This window comes from Megalops cyprinoides, chromosome 20 (assembly GCF_013368585.1).
Source record: "Megalops cyprinoides isolate fMegCyp1 chromosome 20, fMegCyp1.pri, whole genome shotgun sequence".
NCBI lineage: Eukaryota > Metazoa > Chordata > Actinopteri > Elopiformes > Megalopidae > Megalops > Megalops cyprinoides.
In genome coordinates this window covers 21,160,074-21,183,638 of record NC_050602.1, presented here as the reverse complement: position 1 = coordinate 21,183,638, position 23,565 = coordinate 21,160,074, and the positions used below count along the sequence as shown (strand labels likewise).

General features: G+C 44.1%; 1 protein-coding gene across 1 annotated transcript; it reads right to left on the bottom strand.

Annotated features, from left to right (window-relative positions):
• Positions 1-6,414: 6,414 nt before the first annotated feature.
• On the bottom strand, positions 6,415-22,652 carry LOC118795682 (hippocampus abundant transcript 1 protein-like). Its single transcript, XM_036554344.1, has 12 exons — positions 22,451-22,652; positions 21,090-21,185; positions 17,500-17,562; positions 16,854-16,981; positions 16,646-16,760; positions 15,484-15,702; positions 14,131-14,244; positions 12,339-12,410; positions 11,833-11,945; positions 8,078-8,175; positions 7,600-7,766; positions 6,415-7,019 (listed from the first exon to the last, which is right to left on the bottom strand). Exons 1-12 carry the CDS (start codon positions 22,532-22,534, stop codon positions 6,807-6,809), a joined length of 1,482 nt encoding a protein of 493 aa, XP_036410237.1. The 5' UTR covers positions 22,535-22,652; the 3' UTR covers positions 6,415-6,806.
• Between the last annotated feature and the right edge of the window lie 913 nt (positions 22,653-23,565).

Here is a 23,565-nt window from a genome sequence, read left to right as displayed (position 1 = left end):
AGATTAGCCAGGAAATGTACTGTACAAGGAGAATGTGCTAAAACCTCTTTGTGTATCAACAATATTATATTGTATCATTAGTAGATTACATTATTGTCATTTATCATCTTATCCAGAGCAACTTAGGTTAGACATAGATTACAATTTTTACATGTGATCCATTTATACAGCTGGACATTAACTGAGGTAATTATGGTTTAAACACCTTACCCAAGGGTACAGCAGCACCCCAGCGGGGAATTGAACCAGCAACCTCTCAGTTACGAGCCCTGCCTCTTACCACTGGACTACCCTGCCATATTATTGTTATATTTTTGTTATACCTGTGATTCAGATTGTTTTCCATGATAGCAGCAGATCTTTTCTTAAATCCACTCTTTTTTATGGATTTATAGATAAGCATTTTAAAGAGGGGTTGGAAAACAGATAATAAATGTATTATTAAATTATGAATAAACAGATATTTGAATTTTCATTTTGGATGCATGGTTAGTGATGCCTTGGTAGATATTTGAATTTTCATTTTGGATGCATGGTTAGTGATGCCTTGGTTAATACAAGAAGTTCATAATATTCACAGTTTGTACAGGTTAATATCAACACAAAACTCTCAATGTATGAGAAGCAGTTCATTTGGAGATACAGCATTTGTTACTGTTGTTGCCTGGCTTTGGAATGACCTCCCTCCAGACATTAGGGATAATAGTGATGCTAGTCATCTAAAAACTTATATAAATTTTTTAATACATAAATTAGTTAACTACCCCTGTATTAAAACAGTATATGATAGGGTATTGTGTCTCCATGTTGTATAGTCTATTATAATATTGCAGTTTCTGAAAAACTGTTTAGTTTTTTTCCTTATACTAACATGATTATGACACTTTTGCATTTTAATGGATATCCTGTGCTTCTGTCTGAAAGGATAGCATCCAAGACATCTAAACATTAAGCTCAGCCAACCAAATAAGACACATTGACAGCAGCATCAGAGCAAAGAACTGTGCAAATGCAATAACAGGAAGAACGCACAGTCCAAGGGGAAATAAAAAACGAGAGTGATAACAAAAATTATTTCCGTGCGAAGCACGTAAGATAGCGACTTTCACCATCGGACCGAATTGGCTGAATCAGAAGAACCAGGGTGGAGAGGAAGAGCCCTCCTCCCGGAGGCTCCTCCCCTGAGACATCGGGTTTGACAGAAATGGTCCTCCAACATCCAGATTGGTCACTTGTGCTTGCTTTTGCCGCGATGTGTATCAGGGGCAAACACCCCTTAGATTTGGCGTGGGTGCATGTTTACGGTTCATTTTTACAGTTTCTCTCATTTGCTTGCTTGCATTTTCTGAAGTACCTTCCACATTCTCAAAATAGCGAGTGCAAACCCCTCAACCACAACACGTTTCCTCAAAACGCTGCAGGATTTCTGACTGTTTTCACACAAAATGCAAATGTTAAGCATACAAACAGGAAAGCATGTGAGATGTTTTTTTTACACTGCAAGAGACGGCATCCGATGTGATGGTAAGATGTGACCAAAACAGAATGCAGATTGGAAAGCAAAGTGATGCTTTATGTTACAGTGAAATGGGTCTGTTTTTGTATTTTCTTCCATACTACTACAGTTTGGAACACTTGTTGAACACCTTTGTCGACTTTTTGCATATATGCTTTGTATAATGTAACATTGTTGTGTATAATAAACAGCAACATTGCGTTGCTTTATGTATTTACTTTTGTGTCATTTTGCAGTACTGAAAGAAACATAAATTGAGAAACCCGTTCCTCAATACAGCATCTGTGCTGAGAATTTTGTGTGTGGCAACATCATCACTGTTACACGCAAACCGACTTTATATTTTCATTGTTTTCCCTTTCTTAACTCCATCAAGGAGTTCATTTTCATCAAATTAAAGTGTGATAACCAGGCCCATGAACAAACTACTCAAAGTGATGAATGCAGAGTGTCAGGGAATCTTCACATTAGATTGTCAGGTGTCTTGCCAATATTTTCACTCACTGTACTGCAAGGGAAACTATTCTGCGTGATGAAACTACGTGGCATAAGCATGCAGCAGAGAATGAACCTGTTCTTTTTCATATAAATTGCTTTCTTTCCTGTAATATAATTTTTTTGTTTTTGTTACTACCTGTTTGGTATTGTATATTATTAATAGACTTTGTGTTCCTTATGTTTTGGTATTCTCAGCATGAGGAACAGCATCAGCACAGTCAAACAGAAAAATCTTTCTGTTGAATGGGATTCTTTCTACTTTTTTCTTTTAGAGAACAGGTATACAGCTCTCTTTAAGGTGGTAAATGTTTAATTTCCGTTTACATATGACTACAGTATCCACAATTGGGGCAAAGGCAAGAAAATATGCGCACAAGCTTGGCTACGACACGTTGAAACTCATAGTATTTATTGTGTGATAGTGAAATGACTGGTAGATTGGTATTAATACATTTTGTAAAAGAAATGTGTCATTTCAGCAAACGTTTTAGTTTTGGGGGTGTTATTTTAATGAGGTGAATAATTCTTGAGAAATGTGCTTGAACAATCAAGAAAAACTGTAAATGATTGCAAATATGCACATGCAATATATGATGAAATAATTTCAGTGAAGTAATTTCAGGGCATTAACATTTTATTTTCTTGACCCAAAAGATATTAATGTTTGCATTAATTCTTTGAATAAAGTAATATGCTTTTGTTGAATGTATTCGCAGTTTTGAATAAGCAAGTACATTTTGCAAATGCATTTGCAGTTTTGTAAAACTACAAGGGATTTTTACATCTTCTGTCAAATATTCCAAAGAGCAGCACCAGTTTTCAGAAATGCTTTAAAACAGGCGAGAAATGTCCCGATCAAACCAAATGCAGTCATGGAATGTTGTTTCAAGATAGAGGAAGGAAACTCTGAAAACATCTGTGTGTTTTGGCAACGAAAGGTTTCCTTCAGAGGTCCTGGCTATAGAGTGGCCTAATGCAATCGAGTCACGTAACCACCATGGTGACACATCACCTCACCGCTGTGGGCTTTGGCCAACGCTGCTACACAAACAAGCCTGGACTTTCCCGCTAGTGCGGGTGCCAAGTTGCCCAAACATTCAGCTGAGCTCTGTGTGACAAGGAGGTGGCTTTTTATCAGTTCTGTAGGGGCCCTGCCCGCCCGACGGGAAATTCCCCAAAAAAATCTATTGGGACAGAATAGTGGAACACCTTCATTTCACACCACATTCAAATCCTGTTTTCATACTTTTCAGTCACTAATGTTTTCATTTCTGGAGAATGCTTCCCCTATGCAATGTCTTTGTATGTAGTGTGTAAACATGTCCATTATGCTATACTTTACTGCCTTTTCCAACTTGATCGCCTGAGAAGGGTGGTCTTCCCTTATTAATGCCTAGCATGAAGAACCAATGGCTTTGCAAGTGAAACCTAATTGGGGGAGGGGGTATTTTATTTTTGTCTCATGCCGTAATTTTGTGTAGCTAGGGGAAAACGCAAAAACGCAAATGACCCAAATTGCCTGCCTGACTTTGGACAGCGCTTGCTTGACAGAAAGTGGGCGATTCCTCACTGCTCTAGTGCTGGAGGTCAGGTTAGGTTTCCTCCTCCGTCCACATGCAGGGGATTGCGTCTCTTCATTAGTTTTTCTTGGCGGTGGATAAGCTGTGATGGATACAATCTTCCCTTTTCGGGAAATCAGGACACCATTTTATTCAAACAACAGGATGCATATTTAGCTACTGGGACATGCTGGGTGGGATTGAAGCAATCCTTAACGAGGGTCAATTCTTTCTTCGTGCTGCATGTCTTCACACCTCCCCCGTGAGCACCCCTGAGGACTGGTAATACGGCAGTCGTGGAAGTGAACCTTCATTTCAAAGCGTATTACCACACAAGGACCTCAGCGCAATGTGTGGAATGACAGCAGTCGTTTCTGCAGACAACCAAAAGCTCAAGTATAAGCATCTCTTCCAAAGCCACATATCATACCATACCACAACTTTTAAACACTGGCTGGACACAGTCTTGGTCCGCCAATAGCAATAAACCCACAAAATTAACAAATAACAGAGCATGAAACAAACATCTGCAGCGCATGTACAAGAAATCTTTAATAAATAATTTGTCATTAGTTTCCATACTGTATATACAACTCATTCACAATTTTTATTCCTGTTATGGTTTATTTCCTAAACAACTGCAGGCACAAAGATAGAAGCCCACAGATTCCCCTGAGGCCCTGAGCTATATCCTGCTGCATAACAGTGGCTAGGCTGAGGTGGGACTGAGTAAGTAACATTACTGGCATTTAGCAGATGCTCTTATCCAGAGCAGCTTACATCAGTTAGTTTTTTTTATTTACATTTACATTTATTCATTTAGCAGACGCTTTTATCCAAAGCGACTTACATAGGTTACAGTTCTTTACAATGTTATCCATTTATACAGCTGGATATTTACTGAGGCAATTGTGGATTAAGTACCTTGCCCAAGGGTACAGCAGCAGTGCCTCAGCAGGGAATTGAACCAGCAACCTTTCAGTTATGAGCCCTGCTCCTTACCACTATGCTACCCTGCTGTGTAACTGCGCTGTTCCAAACCCTTTCCGCCAGGCGGTCCTTTACTGCAACACAGCAGCAGTCTACTGAAACTGGAATCCCCTTTTCTCCAGACTGATGATGATCTTATAGCACTAAATCTAACCAAAGCAACACTTTATTGTTAGCTTCGAGTAGAAATGTTGCCCACTAAAAAATAAGAGCAATAAATGGTGTAATTTTTTAAATTGGTTGTGACAATTATTGGCTGTGACTGTCATTGGCCACTTCAACTTTGAAGACGGATCAAACTTAGGCCCCGAATGTTTATACGTTTAGTGGAACTGAAGAGTGTGCGAGCATAAGAGTGTGTGTTACAGAAGGAGGCGTCACCCACTAGAATCACAAAGCCAAGGACCTTGGTCTTCAACAATAAAATCATGCTGGGAAAACGTAAATTTCACAGGAAGTGCAAATTATCATCATTATTATGATTGTTACTGTTGGCATCAATACCCTTATCATCATCATCATACAAATAATTCTACTCCTATCAATAATAAAAAATTGCATTTATATAGTACCTTTTTCGTGAATCTCCAAAGGGATTCCAACGAGGGAGCTGCTCTCTATAATCAGTATAAGCCATATGCAGCACCCACCAGGCTGAGGAAATGTTAACGACCCACGACACACCCTCAAACTAGCCACTGTTTTTGCAAAATAAGTACGATGCTCAGACAGGGGATATGTCAGGGTTTTGAATGCAAAACCTGGAAAAAAAAACAGACACCATAATACATTCCAGGCCAATGCTTCCTAAAACAATGATACAAAATGCGAACACACAGAACACGCTAAAAAACAAACAAATATGGCACAGAAATCAAATCAGAAAGAGAAAACATAAAAAAAAAAATACAAAGTACCATCTTAGTCTGCTTCTAGGATGTAACAGTTTCAATGCACTTGTGACATTTAACTAAATGACAAAAAAAAAAAATTAAAATGTACAGCAGCAAATGCTGTTAAAAAGAATGAGATGCTGTATGAAATGCTCTAGAAACACAGAGCAGAGATAACAGCATATTATTTTATCCAGTCAGGCCTAAAGTATTACACTCTTTACCACATTGACAGTCTTTATACTGTAATATACTATACTGTTTAATTACCCTTTTTACTCCCCAAACCCTAATGCAAAAAAAAAAAAAACACATGGAATATTTCAACATGACAGCCAGAATTCCTCAACTCCATAAATACTCCTTAGGAACGGTGTCAGTGACGGTGAAGCCACATCTAGAACTCAAGACAGTGCCAGGCCTTGTCTCTGTAGGTAACACAGTGCCACCTACTGCAAAACTGACAGCAAAACAAAAAAACAAAACAAAAATGTCTATGTATACACGCTCCAATGGGAGCGATGGTGAACATTACTAACCCCCCTCAGAACGGTGTCTTCATTCAGGTTGGGTAATGTGGCTGCTAAGGGTAAATTCTGCCCCTCTCTGCCAACGCAACTGGCACCCCACAGCCTAAAACAAACCACAGTGCATTGGATTGAGTCCCATCTAAACAGGATGGGCCGTAGTCCTTTCGGATGAGCTTCCTCTCTGTAGCGGCAGGAGGGTGCCGATTAGGATTCCCTTTCTCTTACAACATTTCAACAAATAAACAGAGCCTGCATGATTAAAAATAGCAACAACAACACAAATTACAGTAACATTAGTTTGTATCCAGTTCAAATACACATGAGATCAACTGTTCTTCACTGTTTAGCTGATTGAACACTACTCGTATTTTTTGGTGATTAAAAAAAAAGTAAAAAAACTAAAAAAAAAAAACCCACTTAGAACATACACAGATAGCTTAGCAAGACTGCAATATTCCTTCAGCCAAACCAAAGGCCAAATATGCAGGAGTCCTTGTGCTGCTCACAGCAAGTGCCTGGCATTCCAGAGGGAGCAGGGGGCAGAATCACAACAGGCTCAGCCCCCTAACTCCGCCCTCCTCACCTGATACTTTACGGTAGGTCCCCGCCCCCTTTCTCTCTGAACCTTCACCCAGCCAACTCATTGGCCCTACCTGGTGTCTCATCAGCCAACTGGCAGGGAGGAAGGTGATGAGAGGTGGGCCCACTTGAGCCCTCGTGGGAAACAGCGTCCCCTTGTGCCCGGGAGGGGGAACACACAGAGCGTGGGGTAAGCGGGGATGGTTGAGGAGGATCGAACTCTCCGCCCACCCCGCTGGGGCTATACGCTGCTGTCTTCCAGCAGGGGCTCCTTGCCCTCGGCGACCCCTGCCTGCGGGCTGTGGGCGTGGCCCTGGGCACCGTTGCTGTGCTTCTTGTAGCCGCCGGGCCGCAGGCTGAGGCCGCTGTGCTCGGGGATGAACAGCGCCACCAGCAGGGAGAGCAGCACGGAGCAGGCGCCGAACAGGAAGGGCGGCCCCGGGATGATGGAGCTCTGGGAGACAGAGAGCGCGGGTCACGAGGGAATATGCTGCAGCAAACATCTGTGAGCATGAGGTCGTGTGTGCGTGCGTGCATGTGTGTGTGTGTGCATGTGTGAGCATGTGTGTGAGCATGTGTGTGTGCGCGTGTGTGAGCGAAGCAGTATATTCAGTAGTTCTACGATCGGGCTGAATCGCACTGGACAACTATAATGTATTGTCATTTTTAAACAATAATCTACAATCTACATTTGATTTCATTCACTTACAATAATGAGAACAGACAAATATATGCTGGGTCATACAGTGATGCTCATGTGAAATGAGGGAATATTTGTCACTCTGTGGAGCAGACTGATGCACTCTGATCTCAGGCTCTCTCTGACCTCACCAGGTGGAAAAGTTTCCATAATTTTGAGATATCAACCTCTGCATACATTTTACTTTGAATATTATGCCCCTTAATGCTCCACCATAATGCTCCATCACAAAACTCCTGTCCAACAGCACTCTTTCTCTCCTCAGTGAATGGATCTCCTTGGCCAGCGGAGCATTGAGTGATAGTGTGTGGGTCAGTCAGCAGGCTGGTCCTACCTCGTCAGTGGGGTTGGCCATGTTGGGTTTGGGGTTCTTGTCCGGACTCTCCACTGCGTCCATCTCGTTGAGCTCCACGTGGAACAGGTAGAAGACGAAGCCGTAGAGCGCCGGACCCAGTCCGTTACACAGCCCCCGAATACCTGTGATCATTCCCTGAACCACCCCTGAAATAAAAAGGACAGCCATCTCTGAGCACTGTAACATCAACCATTCACTCAAAACTGTAACATCAACCACTCATTTAGCACCAACCCCACACTCACTTAGCACAGGAACATGAACCACTGACTCATCATTGTAACATCACCACACACTCAGCACTAACCCCACAGTTATTTAGCGCTATAACATCAACCACTCTCTCAGCACTGTAACACAACTCCAATCCTTCCACACTAACATCCCCCATTCACTCAACAGCAGTGTAATAGCATTAAAATGTCTTTGAATGGAGTATGTTAGCACAGGAGCTCACCCTGCTGGTCGGGGTCTGCATTGCGGGACACAATGGCACTGATAGCTGGAAAAGTGATGCTGGACATGGCCGCCACCGCTCCGGCTGCCCAAATCATCCTGGGGGGAGAGGGAAGAGCCACAGCTCAACACAGTTAATCAAACCTGCATCATCCTGAGGGGAGGGGAGATAACAGCCACAACTCAACAGTTTATCAAACCCATATCATCCTGCAGAGAGAGAACAGCTCCACTACAAAACATGATCAATCATTATTCTTAAATAAATCCATCAGTTTAAAACGTAAGTTTGTCAGTTTGAAGATACACTGCAATAGAGACGACACCAAAACTTTTGTGCTATGATTCACTAATTCACTGGGGCACCTTAGAATTCAAGTGATTGCTCAAAATGAATCAAAATCCAGGGCTGTGTTCTTTCTCAAACAATACTGAAGAGGAGCTAACAAACTCTTATAAACTATGTTCTATATTCAGATATTATTCATTGTCCTGCCTTTACTTAACTGTATCAACAGTACAACAATGCTCATTTGATTTGTGTTTTTTTTTTTTTTAATTTGACACCTGACAACAATAGCTATTTTTCCTTTTTGTATTCCAAATTTTATCATCATTTACACAATACAAGTACCATTGACCACAGTTTGAAAAAAAAAAAAAGTATTTGTCAACTTAAAATGGTCGCCTGGCCTAAATATTCTAAAACAGAATGTTGTGAGATTCTGGGTGGTGTAATTGTGTTATTATGTAAGAAACGTTCAGCTGTGAGGAGCTCCATAACAGCAAGTTCCACCATTAATCAAAGGCTAATTCTCCTGTCAGGTGGTTGGGAATGTTGTGAAAACTACATGTACTGATACAGATGAAACTCTGCAAAAGCAAGCTTGTACTGGAGGCTTTACTGTGTGCTGACCGCAGAGCCATCCTAGACCTCTGAAAATCTTGCCTTGCTGGAGAGCATGCAATGAATATATTTGAATTGCAATGAACACTGTCTGGGGCAGCTGTGGACATATCCCAGGGTCATATCCCGGGGTCATATCCCGGGGTCATATCCCGGGGTCATATCCCAGGGTCATATCACAGGGTCATATCCCGGGGTCATATCCCGGGGTCATATCCCAGGGTCATATCCCACGGTCATATCCCACGGTCATATCCCAGGGTCATATCCCACGGTCATATCCCACGGTCATATCCCACGGTCATATCCCACGGTCATATCCCAGTTTGAGTTACTGCCCTGAATGCTTAACCTGAATTGATTGGTTTCAAGCCTGCCAAAGCTTCAACCTTTATGCATTGATTTTATGAAAATTTTAGCTATGCAATTTACCCTGGCATCCACTAAGATGACAAGCCAAATCTAAAAGCATTTAAAGTTTGTACACATTATGTCTTAAACCACTGGGAAGACTCCTAATAACAGTGAGAAAAAAATGTGCAGGACCTGACTGTAGACATCAGCACCCTGCTCTGAATAATCACATGACAGGCTGTAATTCAGAGACAGCACTGAGCAGACTCCAGTGTTCATGCATTCTTCCTGCCTTATCCTGTTTCCATGACAGGATTCTGAGCAGCAATCAATTTGTCACAGCATATTTATTTTCCAAGACAATGTTTACTTTGGCTGCACTGTGCCAATTCATCAATTGTTCTGCTGCTGTCCACACCTAGAGGGAAAATCGGTCGCTCAACCAAAAGCTGCTGGCTTGTCGGGATTTTTGGGCTCCTTGTTGACTGTAACAACTGCTGTCTAATCCTTACTTGCTTGGTTTAAGGCCGAGTAATGTGGAGCAAAGCCACTCTTTTCAAGCTCTTCAGACACAGTTTGTGGCCGATGATGAATTCCATTGTTACATCAATATGCGGGAAATGACGTCCCGTATTTTGTTTAATGGTTCTTGTGGAGTTACAACCTGAGGTCCCTTTGTGTTTGCTGGGCTTGTGAACTTTCAGATACAGAATGTACTAAACTAGAGTAAATCAAAACTTAAGACACATTGATTATGGCACCTTGCCGATATTCTCTCTCACAGTGACCAGCCCACAAGCACTTGAACTCACTGTGTCAGAAGACATATGCCATGGCTTCTTAATCCACCCTTGTTTGCCTGCATTGCAAAATGTTTACTTTCAGTTTTGCCAATACTACTTTTTTTTTTTTACTAATATTGCTTTGGTGGAGAAAGCTGCAGAATTAGAGAGTTGCCTGTGAAAGTTTATGAAATTGAAGACATCATAGATTCTCAGTAGCTCCGGATGCAGCAGGAAATCAGTCCCCAAGGGCCTCGGCACAACTTGAGCAGCCAAGAATGGTTGTGGTTCTAAATAAGCATTGCTGCAAACCAAATTCTTTGATGCAACCCCAGCAATCTGTCAAACACATCTCCCCTGTAATGGATCTATGGAGAAAGTGCTCCCGACTGGCGACTCTTGTTAGACACAGTTTCCAGCCAGGGGCCTAAGTGACCGATATCTGTACAAACCTAAAGGTAACACTGTTTCAGAATGCAAGACTTCTAAAACTCTGGCTCTGTCTGTAGTGTTCTCTGGTCCCACTCCAACCTTCAGAGAGGATGAGACCTTTCAGCACGTCAATGTCCTTAGATCAGCGTTTCCCAAACCTAATCCCTAGATAACTGGCTGGCTGACTGGTGGACATCCAACTGGGCCTGGTGAAGAGAGATGGACTCCACCCGAGTTGAAGAGGTTCTCTCTTATCTGGAAATATAGCCAACGGTCTTCTGAGAAGCAAGACATCACAGCACAGGCCAGGAGGCCAGAATGTAGCCCTGCACTGATGTCTGTCAGCTTATGTAACCACTAATTACCTCAGTAAGACTGCGTCCATTCCCCATACCATTAATATGCATTTACACTACAGGAGCATCTAACTCATATCAATACCAGCAACATGAAACCACCTGTTGAAATGTCTTGTGATAATATAATGCCAATGACAATAGGGCTTCTGCGTATAAGATCAACATCCGCAAAGTCTGGTCCTGAGAATGAAAAAATCACCAAAAACAAGTTATACACTGTCAACCTATCAGAATCTTGTCTTAGATCAGAGGAAAACACAATTTTTAGCCAGGGCACCTGGATGGGTATTACTGGGGGAAAGCAACTTTGCTTTTGGGCTGAGGAGGAAGTTGCAACAGTCTTTGACACGGATATTTGCTTAAATCTTGAATCTCGATTTAGATACTAAGTTTGAAAACTCTCATTTTTAAACTCTTCTCTCTGTAGCACCTACAAGTACTTGCATTCCTCCCAACCGCTGTTGTTCATACTTTTAGGTGGAATTTCCTTCGTTAAATCTGTCAAACCATACTGTTCCATTTAGAACAGATAAGGGCTTATTAAAAACACAAAACAGTACTGGAAAAAATTCTCCATCACCATCAGCAGGAAGCCAAACTAACAGCAGTCAGAGTGCACTTTAACAGGAGGAAAAGGCTATTATAAGCTCCAGTGTACTGGTCAAACAAAATAATATGTGTAAAAAGCTCTGGTAATTTATCATGCGCAATAATACATTACTTTTTGTTTCTCAGTGATTAATGAAGGTTCAAACACCACATCTGTGACAGTTGTTTAGGCCTGTGTCACTAGCTGAATGGCATTCTGCCTCAGTGGACTTCAGAGACTCATATAATTACAATTACGCTTCAGGGCAGCCCTGCAGACACTGTAGCCATGGTGATAATGTCTGTGAGACGGACGCAGGCCTCAGACACTCACCAGGGCTGGGATCCGAAGCCGTACCAGGCCAGCTGCAGGATCTGGAAGCCCAGGCCCAGCAGGATGGTGTTCTTATTCCCAATGGAGCGCATGAGAATCCCCAGAACCACCGTCTGCACGGACACACACACAGACACAGTCAGCACCATTGTATGTACAGACAGTCAGAATGACTATCTGCACACCTGCACACACATACAGACACAGTCAGCACCACTGTATGTACAGACAGTCAGAATGACTATCTGCACACCTGCACACACATACAGACACAGTCAGCACCACTATCTGTACATACACACATGTACGCGTGCACACACACACACACACACACACACACACACATACATACACACATACATACACACATACATACACACATACATACACACATACACATATACACACACAAATGACTGAATCATGAAAAAACACATGCATACATACATTTATTTATGGCATTTACACTGAAGCCGGTGCTGATGGTGTGATGGGTCAGGGCTCACCTGTGCTAAGATGGAAAGGATTCCCACCACCGCGATGAACGCCGCGACTGTCTCCGAGCTGAACCCAATCACCTGCAAGCAGATACACAGAACACCTGTACTGCACAAGCCTGCCAGCAGAGGGCGACAAATACACACTGCACAGCAATGCTGTAATTTGAGGGTTTTCAACCACTGGCTTGACAGACAACACAAGTGAACTCCCACAGAACAGAACGTGTCATCTGCATGTTAAATGCTGCTGTAGCTCATATGAAGAAGGTGAGTTTTTTGAAGTCATGGCATTGAGGTTTTGATTTATCAGGATTACAGGAACATTGGTGATTACGTGCAATACCACACCCTGATTACACTGATAAGATAGCCATGTTTAAATGTTTTATTTGCAACACTATTCATGTGTTCTGGATGTCCTGTAAACCTTCTTAGAGCTTTTTTGAAAATGCCTGGTAAACAGCATAATCAGAATCACATTAACACATCCAAACATCCAACATCAAGCGCAGGCAAATGATTACCTTGCTCACCATCTATTTAAATATTGCCATTCATATTAAGTCATTGTAGAATGTTTTTTTTTTAATATTGGCACATACAAATAGAACAGTACTTTGTAATGTCTTACATGAAAATCCTATCTCACCATTATGAATATTTTGTGACACTGAAAATAGCCATAACCATATAATCATAACTACACATCGTTCGATTTCTGTTGTCATGGTTCTGATTATCGTTCTCAGTGCAGACAGGGCTCTAACCCCCCCCCCCCCCCCCCCCCTCCTTGCTGTTGCATGTGATCTGAGAGATAAGCAGCTGGAACACACTGTCATTCACACGTCCCCCACTGCTGCTAAGTCACGAGTGCTCAGCAAGCGAACAGAGCCGCGATTCAGCCCCATTCGCCCGCTTCCCGCTGATCTCAGAACAGCGGCCTTGCGGCGGCAGCCCCGTCTGTCCCGTCACCCTCCTCAGCAAACACTGACCTCAGATCTCGCGCTGGGAGTCACTTGCATAGACTGTGAGGAGCACAGTGGAGGTGTTAAATCATCTCTGTGCCATTCAGTGAGCTTGGTGATGACCAGCTGCCTGCTTCCTAAACAATGCTCGATAACACAAACATGATGTAATTGCTATAGAAAATACCAACGTGAACGGAAAGTGATTCTCGGTCACAACGCTGAATCTCGCTTTGTGCTCTGACCATTTCGACATTATCTGCCTGATTCTGGGACGCGGGCCACATCTAATGGGGATCACTGTTACAGGATTAGTCCACAGGATCTGGGGACTTCCAATTCTTAGCACTGAACGTGGGCAGCAGTGTGGCATAGTGGCAAGGAGCAGGACGATTCCCTGCTGGGGCACTGCTGTTGGGCAAAGTACTTCACCCAGAACTGCCTCAGTACATATCCAGCTGTACAAACGGTTAACATTTAAAAAGTGTAACATATGTAAGCCTCTCTGGATAAAAGCATCGGCTAAATGCCAATAATGTAATGTAATGTTATGAAAGAAACTGGGAACAAAGGAGGTTTGAACCACTTGTTTGGGCAGACCTTTCATCCAGTTCTCTGTACTTCAGTGTCTGATAGTGACCGTGACTAACAGTCAGCAAACATGACCTTTAACCTGAAGGCCAACAGAAGCACTGATCAAACAGCAAGCCAGGACCTGCGTGCCACTTCACGCAGACAGGTCTGGATGAAGCTGAACCGAGCGGCGGTGTGAACTCGGGTGACCCCCATCTGCCTGGCGACCGTTGCCGGCGGAGAGCGGCGCGGGCCGGTACCTGTCGGAGGTAGAGGAAGAAGCTGGAGTACTGGCCGGCCTCCGGCAGGTAGGACAGAAACACTGTGATGCAGATGAGAAGGACCGTGGAGTCCTGGCCGACCTTGCGGAGCGACTGCGGAGAGAGCAGTGAGGAGAAATGAGGTCCTTTCTGAATATTCCTGTCTCCTTTCAGTCTCCTGTGAAACTCCTGTGTCACATTTCATCAGCTTCTGAGTGTCCCTGTCTCATTTCAGTCCCCTCTGAAAGTTTACTGCATATTTCTCTAGCCTCTCTTCTGAGAATCCACATAATGCTCTTCTGAAAGTGTAATTCTCTGTTCTGAATGTCTGCATCTTTCTTGGTCTCTTCCAAAAAGGCCTTCTTTATCACTTCATGCACAGCAGGTATCTTTTCATACTGCTATTCTCCTACTGTTTTTTTTAAACACAGGTCTATACATTACAAACATCTTGCTAAAGTCATATGACTTCAGGGATTAAAAAAACGAGTGAAGTAAGTATTGTCTGTTAATAAAAGTCAAATTACATTTTTATATGGAGACTGTCCACAAATAAACTCCCATCACTGTCATCAAAATCCTGAAAATATACTTTTGAGTGGCCATTTAAAACAAATATCACGGTGCATCAGATGTGAAATAAGACTGCTCGTGACCATAGCAACGGCCTGTGTGCCACACGTGCCAACACCGACAACCACACTCTAATTGAAGATAATGTATACGCTAAGACCATGTAATCAGAAAGAGCGGGCAAATCGGCTGCTGAAACAGCAGACAGCAGCTTGTGGACTCGTGGCTAACCAGCTATGCTTCCTCCTGGGGTTAGAGCCAGACTGTTATCTCAGAAATGTACAGTTGTCCCCGGATGCATGCAAGGCTGGCTTAACGAGGCAGGCCTGATCCTTGGCTGCTAAACAAGGAAAACCTCACTGTGGCAACAAGCTAATCTTTGTCTGTGTTCAGGAAAGCTGCCATGTATGCAAGACATTAATTAAATGAAAGAAAGCAAAGAGGAAACACACTGTGTGCTTTCTTGTGCAAACACAGCCATTTTCATTGCATCTGCCGTTCCATTTCTCTTAAGTAGTAACATGCTGGCTCTTTAAACTCAGTGAACTTGCACAAAATAACCCGTCTTTTTCTGACTCGTGTTTCTCTGCAGGGGGAGTGACGAGACTGAGGGAAGGGAGGGGAGATGGAGGTGGGGGTGTGGCAGGGGCTGTGGGGGCGGGGCAATGCAGAGTGGAGGCATGGCAGAGGATGCACAGTGGTGGGGGGTGTGGCTGGGGTCATTGAGGCGGGGCACTGTAGCAGTGGGGGTGTGGCATGAGCCGTGGGGACGGGACTCACAGCGAAGGGGTCGGCCTGCTCCCAGGAGATGGGCGCCCCCCAGGACGCCGGCCTCATCTTTTCAGGCAGTGACTCGGGCACGGCCACCAGGATGAAGCAGATGTCCAGCAGGGCGATGGCCGTGGCCAGCACCACCACCAGCGTGTCGCCGTACGCCTGTGACAGGTACGCCCCGATCGCCGGGCTGGTCACCAGGCTCGCCGCGAAGGTGGCCGACACCTGGAGGCAGGAGGGGAGAGAGAGAGAAGGGGAGGGGCAGTGAACACCGTCATACTCACAACACATTTCTCACCTGCCTGAAGACAAAGACTTTCCACTACCTGAGCCAGCCATTCTAAAGGAGAGGAACCAATGCTGTACTGAATGTGTCACTCTCCTCTGAAAGCCTGCTTGAAATGGGTGAATACAACCATGCATCCCATATTACGGCACAGACTGAGAATCTCTGTTGACTGCTACTGGACTGGAGCATGGGACCAAGCTGAGTGGTGACATCACACCTGCACTGCCCTTTATTCTCACATACATACTGACCTTTTTACTTAAACAAGTGCACACAAGATGAGACATTATTTCATTTTACACAGGAATATTTCTGAACTACAGAGAATTAACTGACCCGGTCACAGGTGGGTCCTCCTTCATTAGCCCTATGGCCCAGCCTTATCTGGACCCAGCCCTTTATAATACCCTCACAGTGTGTTCTGGGAGTGCAGATATTTAGTTTAGATGTTTGCTCTCTGTTAAACCCGCTGCAATGTAGACAGAGGCTTACTGAAAACAACTCACGCCAAATTCCAGTGTCACATTTCACAGCAAATGTAACAGCTGTTTTTATTCCTTTGACTGGAAAATTAAAGATAAAAATGTACAGTACATGAATTCGATTTGCTGGGACTCCAAATGCTAACTGTTTGGAAAAATCAGAGTGCTTGATCTTTAATGGAGTGACAGATGTAACCATGGCATAAACAATTTCATGGTGGATGTGGCAGGTTTGCTTGACACACCCTTTAAGAACACACCAAACAACTACGCTCTTCTTGGTGACATTAGGCACCCCTCGGCTATACTGTACAGTTGTGACTACGGCATGCCCCACTCTCATCCAACAGTTTGGGAGGGGGCTACCGTAGAGCTGCCTGCGAGAGCAATTCCTCACCAATCCGTAGGCCGTGCTCCGCTCGTGTTCCTGGGTGATGTCGGCGACGTAGGCGAAGATCACAGAGAAGGTGACGGCGAAGACACCGGACACCGAGATGACCGCGAAGTACCACCTGCGGATGGGAAACGGGGTTGGGTGGTCACTGATTGGTCGAGAGTGGGGGTGTGATGCTTTGTGGGGGGCGGAGCGATCTGCGAGAGCTCACCAGGGGCTGATCTTCATGAGAGGGATGGGCGCACAGGTGAAGAACACCGTCAGCAGCAGGAAGGACTTGCGCCCCCATACGTCCGACAGGGCCCCAATCAGGGGGGCGCTGAGGAACGACAGCAGACCCTGAGGGGAGAAGAGAGAAATGTGAGAGGAACAAGGGAAATGGAGGGAAGAAGAGAGATTATGAGAGAGGAAAGCATACATTGAAAGAGAGTGGGAGATTGAGGAAGATGGAGAGAGAGAGAGAGAGAGAGAGAGACAGACAGAGAGAGAGAGAGAGAGACAGAGAGAGAGAGAGAGGCAAGGGGTAGATGTGAATAGGGAGGTAGAGTAAGGAGGAGAAAGGAGAAAGAGAGTGGCAAGCAAACTTGTCACACATGCACAAGCACACAAGCACACGCGCACACACACACACACTTGCACAATTGATCATTGTTCAGAAATAATCAGAAAGTCCAACAAAGCTTATGCAAACCGATACGTGTGCGAGAGTGCGCTTCAAGGTCACATCAGATTTCCGTCCGAGCTCATTCGCTACCGCGGCACCGTTCTCACAGAGACCGGGTGGGATCATTCACAAAGTCAGCCAGAACCCTGAGCAACTGACCTCAGCGTGGGTGTTCAAACACCTCTTATCTTACCTTAACACCATGAATCAGCCCATTCATCAAGAAGGTGTGCTGAGGAAACGTCTGGTGCAGCACCTGGGGAAGAGACACACGGCTTACAACCTTTACCTTACAGCTCTATATTCAGTGGGCAGCCACAGAGAGGCTCCAGCAAAAGGAATCAGCGTTGAGCACCTTCTCACACCTTTGCTGTTCTGCTGACCAGTGACCGCAAGTCACCATCTGACCTGCTTTCAGGCCCATTTTAAAACTAGCAGCCCCACCTCAATCCAAACCCAAGGCACTCTCCCTTACTAATGTTTAAAACCTTTGCCAAAAGAAGCATCACGAATATCAATGACTTGAGAGCACAGACTCAAATCAGAATGAGAATGTTTTCAGGGCAGCCCGTGGCAGCTGTGGTTAATATTAGCAGCAGGTATTCTGACGAGAGTGAGAGCGTTCTGAAGGAAGCGCCGTGCTGCCGCAGAGAGCTAGGCCTCATTAGCACAGACCTGCTTCCCCAGAGAGAAGACACAGACGAGACTGTCGTGCCTCTGACTAAAACCTGACAGACGGTGAAAACAAACAAAACAAAGAGAACGATTCTGTCTACGGTGACAGTTTCCAATTAGCCACCCAGCTCGCTGTGGGTTATTCGCCGAAACAGATGCCTCATCTATCATTTATGGTAGTTACAAGAATTCACACGGCACGGATATTAGCCAAAGGCGAAATGGCAATGCCAAAATCCTTAGGAGGTTGCAGATGAAAACATTTATCAGGACCCTCAGAGACCTTGATGTCTGACCTTCTAACTAGAGCATCAGCAGTGCTCTGGAGACCAGTGAGGGGAAAATTTGTGTGAAGTTTCCTCATGCAGGTGGCTATGCAAGACTAGAAACTGAAAACCCTATCTAGGGCCTTAATGACTTTGACCGTTGTCCCTGTGATCTTGTGATCACTGTGACCTGAGAACTGACTTCTGGTTTCTAGGGAACGGCAGGATAACTTCTGTGCCAAACGTCATCACAGCTGATGCACAACTGGCTGTGTTAGAGTCCTGGAGCCATTTTTGTGAGAGAGCCACGGAAGGACTGAGGGACAATGTGCATAATGCTATTCCCCTTTTGACTTTACAGGCAGTACATTTGCTTAAATTTACGACAAAGAACAGTGAGTGGGCCAAGCCTTGACCAGTGTCTCAGTGAGTCAGCATGGCGCTGTGTCCTTTTCCTTGAACATCCACTGCAAATCAAGACAACTGTGCAGGTTTTCCCTGCCAAATCAACTCTCAAGGCTCATCTCTTGCTGTTCCCATTCTTTTCCCATAATCCTCCATGGCGTCTGAGCCGTTACACATCTCTCACCGGTGAAGGTCAGGGACAATTACTTTACAGAGGGCCCTTCACGGGAAGCTATGAGCCTGCTGCTGGATAACTTGCATTCCCATTAACCAGCTATAAAACTTGGAACTGAAAGGAAATTAGACACTAAAAAGTCCTCGACACAGCTAACACACTGGGCGTTTGTGTCTGCACAATGTCTGAACTGAGATTTCTCACGCAATCACTTGTTTTCTTCTCACAGACACATAGATACGAGGAGTGGACAATTGGTCGTATAATCATTACAAAGTGCTTAACCTGCTTTGGTTCACCTTCAGATGCTTGGAGCCTGAACAGACCAGGCTTATACTATGTATCTGCAGTCATGCTTGTTTGAAACGTTAACCCTAAGTATGGGCCCCTCTTTAAACATTAACATATCATGCTGCACATTATTTGTTCCAATAGAGGAGACAACATTTGTGAAGGGTATTGTCACAGCTGATTCCAATGACTGAACTTGAAGTTCAGAAGGTCCATACAGAGATGAATAAGGGCTCTTCCAAGACCAGAGCTGGAAACCTCTCCCATGAGCTGTGTGTCACCTGTCTCATAATCAATGGACTTGAGAAAAAAACTCAGAGATCAAGGGGTGAGGTGTAACTACATGACACACAGATGCATGAAAACCAGATTCCATGGCGAACACATGCTTGTGCTATGTGTAACTGATGGTCCGTCTAACAGTCTGCTGAAAAATATGTTCAAAATGCAACAACAAACGCATTAATACGGTAAGCCGACGTTGTGAACTTCAGCTATAAATGAAGTTATAAATCAGACAGACGGACACACAGACCCGTGGCCTGGAGTATGCTGGGTTTTATGACTTTGAAATTAGGATTAAATTTCAAGTTTCACCATTCATACCAGTCAAGGGCTCTACAGGGAAAACTTTCCAAATCAGCCTTATCTGACCTCAAACATGCACATTATGTAAGTGCTGAAAGTGTTCACAGATGTTCAGCGATTCCCCCACAAACTCTGCTAGCATCTTACCCACGCATTGTGCGCACGAGAGAGATGCTACTGCCCATGAATTTGGGACTTTCCTAGGGGGTGTTAGAGCTGTACTCCAAATCCCTCCCATTAAATGAAATGGACCCCCGACCACCCGCTGCATCCTGTAGGTAACATGGAGCAAGCTTAGAGGCACACTGTCTTTGCACGGGCAACAAAATGGAAGGAGCACCACCAGCATTCCACGGCACACGCCCAGCTTACTTAATGATACACTGTGTTCCAGACAAGGTGCTAAACAGCGGAACATATGGAAAACACATGGCTCTCTCTCTCTCTCTCTCTCTCTCCCTACTCTCAGAACCATTCGCTTCAACACACATACGGCTCTCTCCCTTTCTAACCATTCTCAAAGCTGTTCACTGCATTACAGGATCAGTGCTCTCCCTTTCGAACCGCTGTGAAAACTATTCACTGCATTAGAGACAGCTCTCTCGCTCGCTCTAACCACTCTCAAAGCCATCCGCTGCATTAAAGCCACCCGGCAGCACATGAAGGGGAGAGCAGCAGGGACAGCAAGAACAAGGGAAATGTGGGAACAGGAACCCGATGCTGTGTCTGACCCCTGCCGTTTACATGCATTTTCCAGAGGAAAAAAAAAAAAACGAAACAATATTTCCTGAATGTATGGCAACAAAAAGGCTTATGAATCCTTGAACCTTTATTTAACCAAGAACACAGAATGACGCATTTTGTTTTGGTGGTTAAAAAAAAAAAAAAAATGTCACTGCCTCTTTGTGGTTGCTTTTGTGGCGCTTGTGAATTGAGCGGTATCACAAAGACATCAAAGAGCAGGTTGAAATCCTCATGCAAGAGACTGGAAATTGAAAGCCCTAACTGAAAAAGAATTTGTAAAGCCCAGCGACAGAGAGGACTAGCACCTGTTATGGGCATATGAAGACAGAGCAGCAAGCTAGGTGTAGGTAATACAAATCTATGGGGAAAAAACTCATGGCAAAAGTCCTCAGCACAGGTGTGTACACTGTGACAAAGACACGTAAAGGCCAGCAACACGCAGCAGGGATTGGGGTCCTGGACTTGTAACCAGATGGCTACGGGTTCCAGTCCCCAAGTGGGGCACTGCTGTTGTATCCTTGAGCTTTGAGCAAATAAATAAATAAATGAATAAATAAGCAAAGAAGCCGTGTAGGTTATTACATGAATGAATAATGCAAAACGGACTAATGTAAATGGACATCCGGCAGCTGTGTTTACCGTAAGCATTGGAGTGGTGAGCAACCCCCAGGCGAAGAACTCCAGGAAAATGACCACCACAGCGTGGTAGACACTGGGCTCGCCAATCCCCTGAGCCTGCACGGCGGAGAGAGAGGAAGATCAGAATCTAAAACACGACGTAACCAGACAGGTAACCAGACAGGTAGTGCAGCAGCAGAGAAGGGAGAATGGGTATGGCAGGTTCGGCAAGTGATGTTTTCGTGAGCATAAATAGCTAGCTGCTGCTACCGTGGTAAGGGTCGCATGTGTGAACACTAACAACAACACAGTAAGTTCAAAGTTCACATTAAAAGCTTTGCTGGGCGATTACAGCTACTTCACCGATTTGGACCGGACCAGCTGACTTCAGCATTTTTCCACCTCTCTATGATCGTTTAAAAGCACTTATAGCAATACAAGTCTGGTTGATAGTAGGTCCAACTCTGTTTTCACGGCAGTCTGAAACCGTCCACTTACAGCTGACACACGACAGCTGTATGGATTGTAACGACAGCTGTCCTGTTATGTACCATAGCCAGCAGGTGCTTTACAGGGTTGTAAAGCAACTGGCCAATAGCTAACTAATTGGACATCTTAGTTACTGGACAACTAGTAAACAAACTTAGCTACCTACACAGCAGACCTGAACTACTTAACTAGATAACTAGCAAATTCTCTGCAATGTTTTTCTTCTGTTACAATAATCGCATCCTGTCTGAAGGAGCACAAACCCTGCAGTTTGATTACATCCGATTACCGTCAACATCCTATGAGTTTCATTATCGTTTTCAAATGGGTCTCGCTAACGAGCCAGACGTTTACTACGGCCTGTATTACAATATGCAGCTTCCAGCTAGCTGACTAACCAGTGCTAGCCGGCTAGCACTCATATAGCACCAACAAGGCTATCATAACCAGCTAGCTATGTAATTGGCGTCACTATTGCTTTGATCACTATGGTAGGTGGCTAGCTACCTGCGGTTAGGTAAGTAGCCACTTAGTTTTCCGACAGAAAGGATACTTGTAATTGTGACATATCATAGTGAGTCTAACTTACTGCACTTTATTTCCAGCTAGCTACAACCAGGTAAACATCTAGCCAGTACTCCTCTCTTTAACAATATATTTACCTAGCTATACCTTAATCAAGAACTAGTGACGAAAACTAGCTCAACATGAGTTGTCAATCATGACTGACATCTCACACAGGTAGCTTACGCTAACTAGATAAAGTGGGAAAAGAAAAATAACTCACTAGCACGCTGGCTAAATTAGCGAGATATGCATCAGCTAGCGCACGATTTCTAAATACAACATATGGAAATAGCTAGCTAGCTAGACCAGCTAAAATTTTTACTCACACTGCCTCCATCTTTTATAATAATTTTCTTAGCCAGAAGAATGCTTCGATTAAGCCGCTTTTTCTTCTTTTTCTCTCCCGTCATCGTTAACTTGCATCCATGCTTGATGACAAAAAAAGGACATATATATTTTTCATATCCAAATATGTGAAATCACTTGGCTAGCTACCGTTAGCTAAATGATTTCTTGCGTCCCCACCTAAGTTGGACCCATCTTCCTGAACAAACAAAATCCCTCCCCTCCAGCGCGACGCCAAAATCTGATTGGCACATTTTGTCATTCGACAAAATAGTCTGCATATTGATTGGTGGTAAACTATGCCTGTCGTTGAATATTTCTAAATCTGATTTGTCAGAATCATCACAGGGTTGCCAATAAGACGCTCCCCGCTGATGTGGGGTTAAACGGGGTGAAACGTTTCATTGGAAACTCCCCCCTTTGTGTGGGGTGATATGAGTTAAAGACACCTTGTGGAACCGTATTTTCGCCGTCGGTTAGCTATGCAAATTAATTTAATTTCTTGTAATTACCTGGCTGATTCTTCCATTATTTGCATACTCCGTTCTTATGTTCTTATACATGGATAACAGAAATTGCAGTGAAATTAGTGAGACATTCCCATCCTCCCACTCAATCACTTCACCTCCTTTCATATGGACAGCTAATTCATACGGACCACTTGGCTCTACGTCACTTACAAATCAATTCTTATTGCAGCAAAGGAAAGGTAAGGCCAAGATGAGACAGAGGAGACCAGAAAACTACAGTACTTCTATGGTGCAGTGTGCATATAGACATAGAGGGTTTTGGTAATGCTTCCCCCAGTGGTTAGAATAATTAAAGACAGCTAAACCCGCTCAAGAACAAGAAAGTGAAATTTTCCATAGAAAAAGAATACTGACGGACAGTGAACGTTGGATATGCCAGCAAATCAAGTCAATGGCCATTAGAAGGCTTATTTATTCATATATGGCAGGTCCAATTTGCTCACACAATCACCTAAAATGGCTTTTTAAACCTTATTATAATAATAATGAGGACACTTACCATATTCATGTGACTTGTGAAAGGTGACAGAACATTATTCAGACTGGACACCCAGCATCTGTTTTTA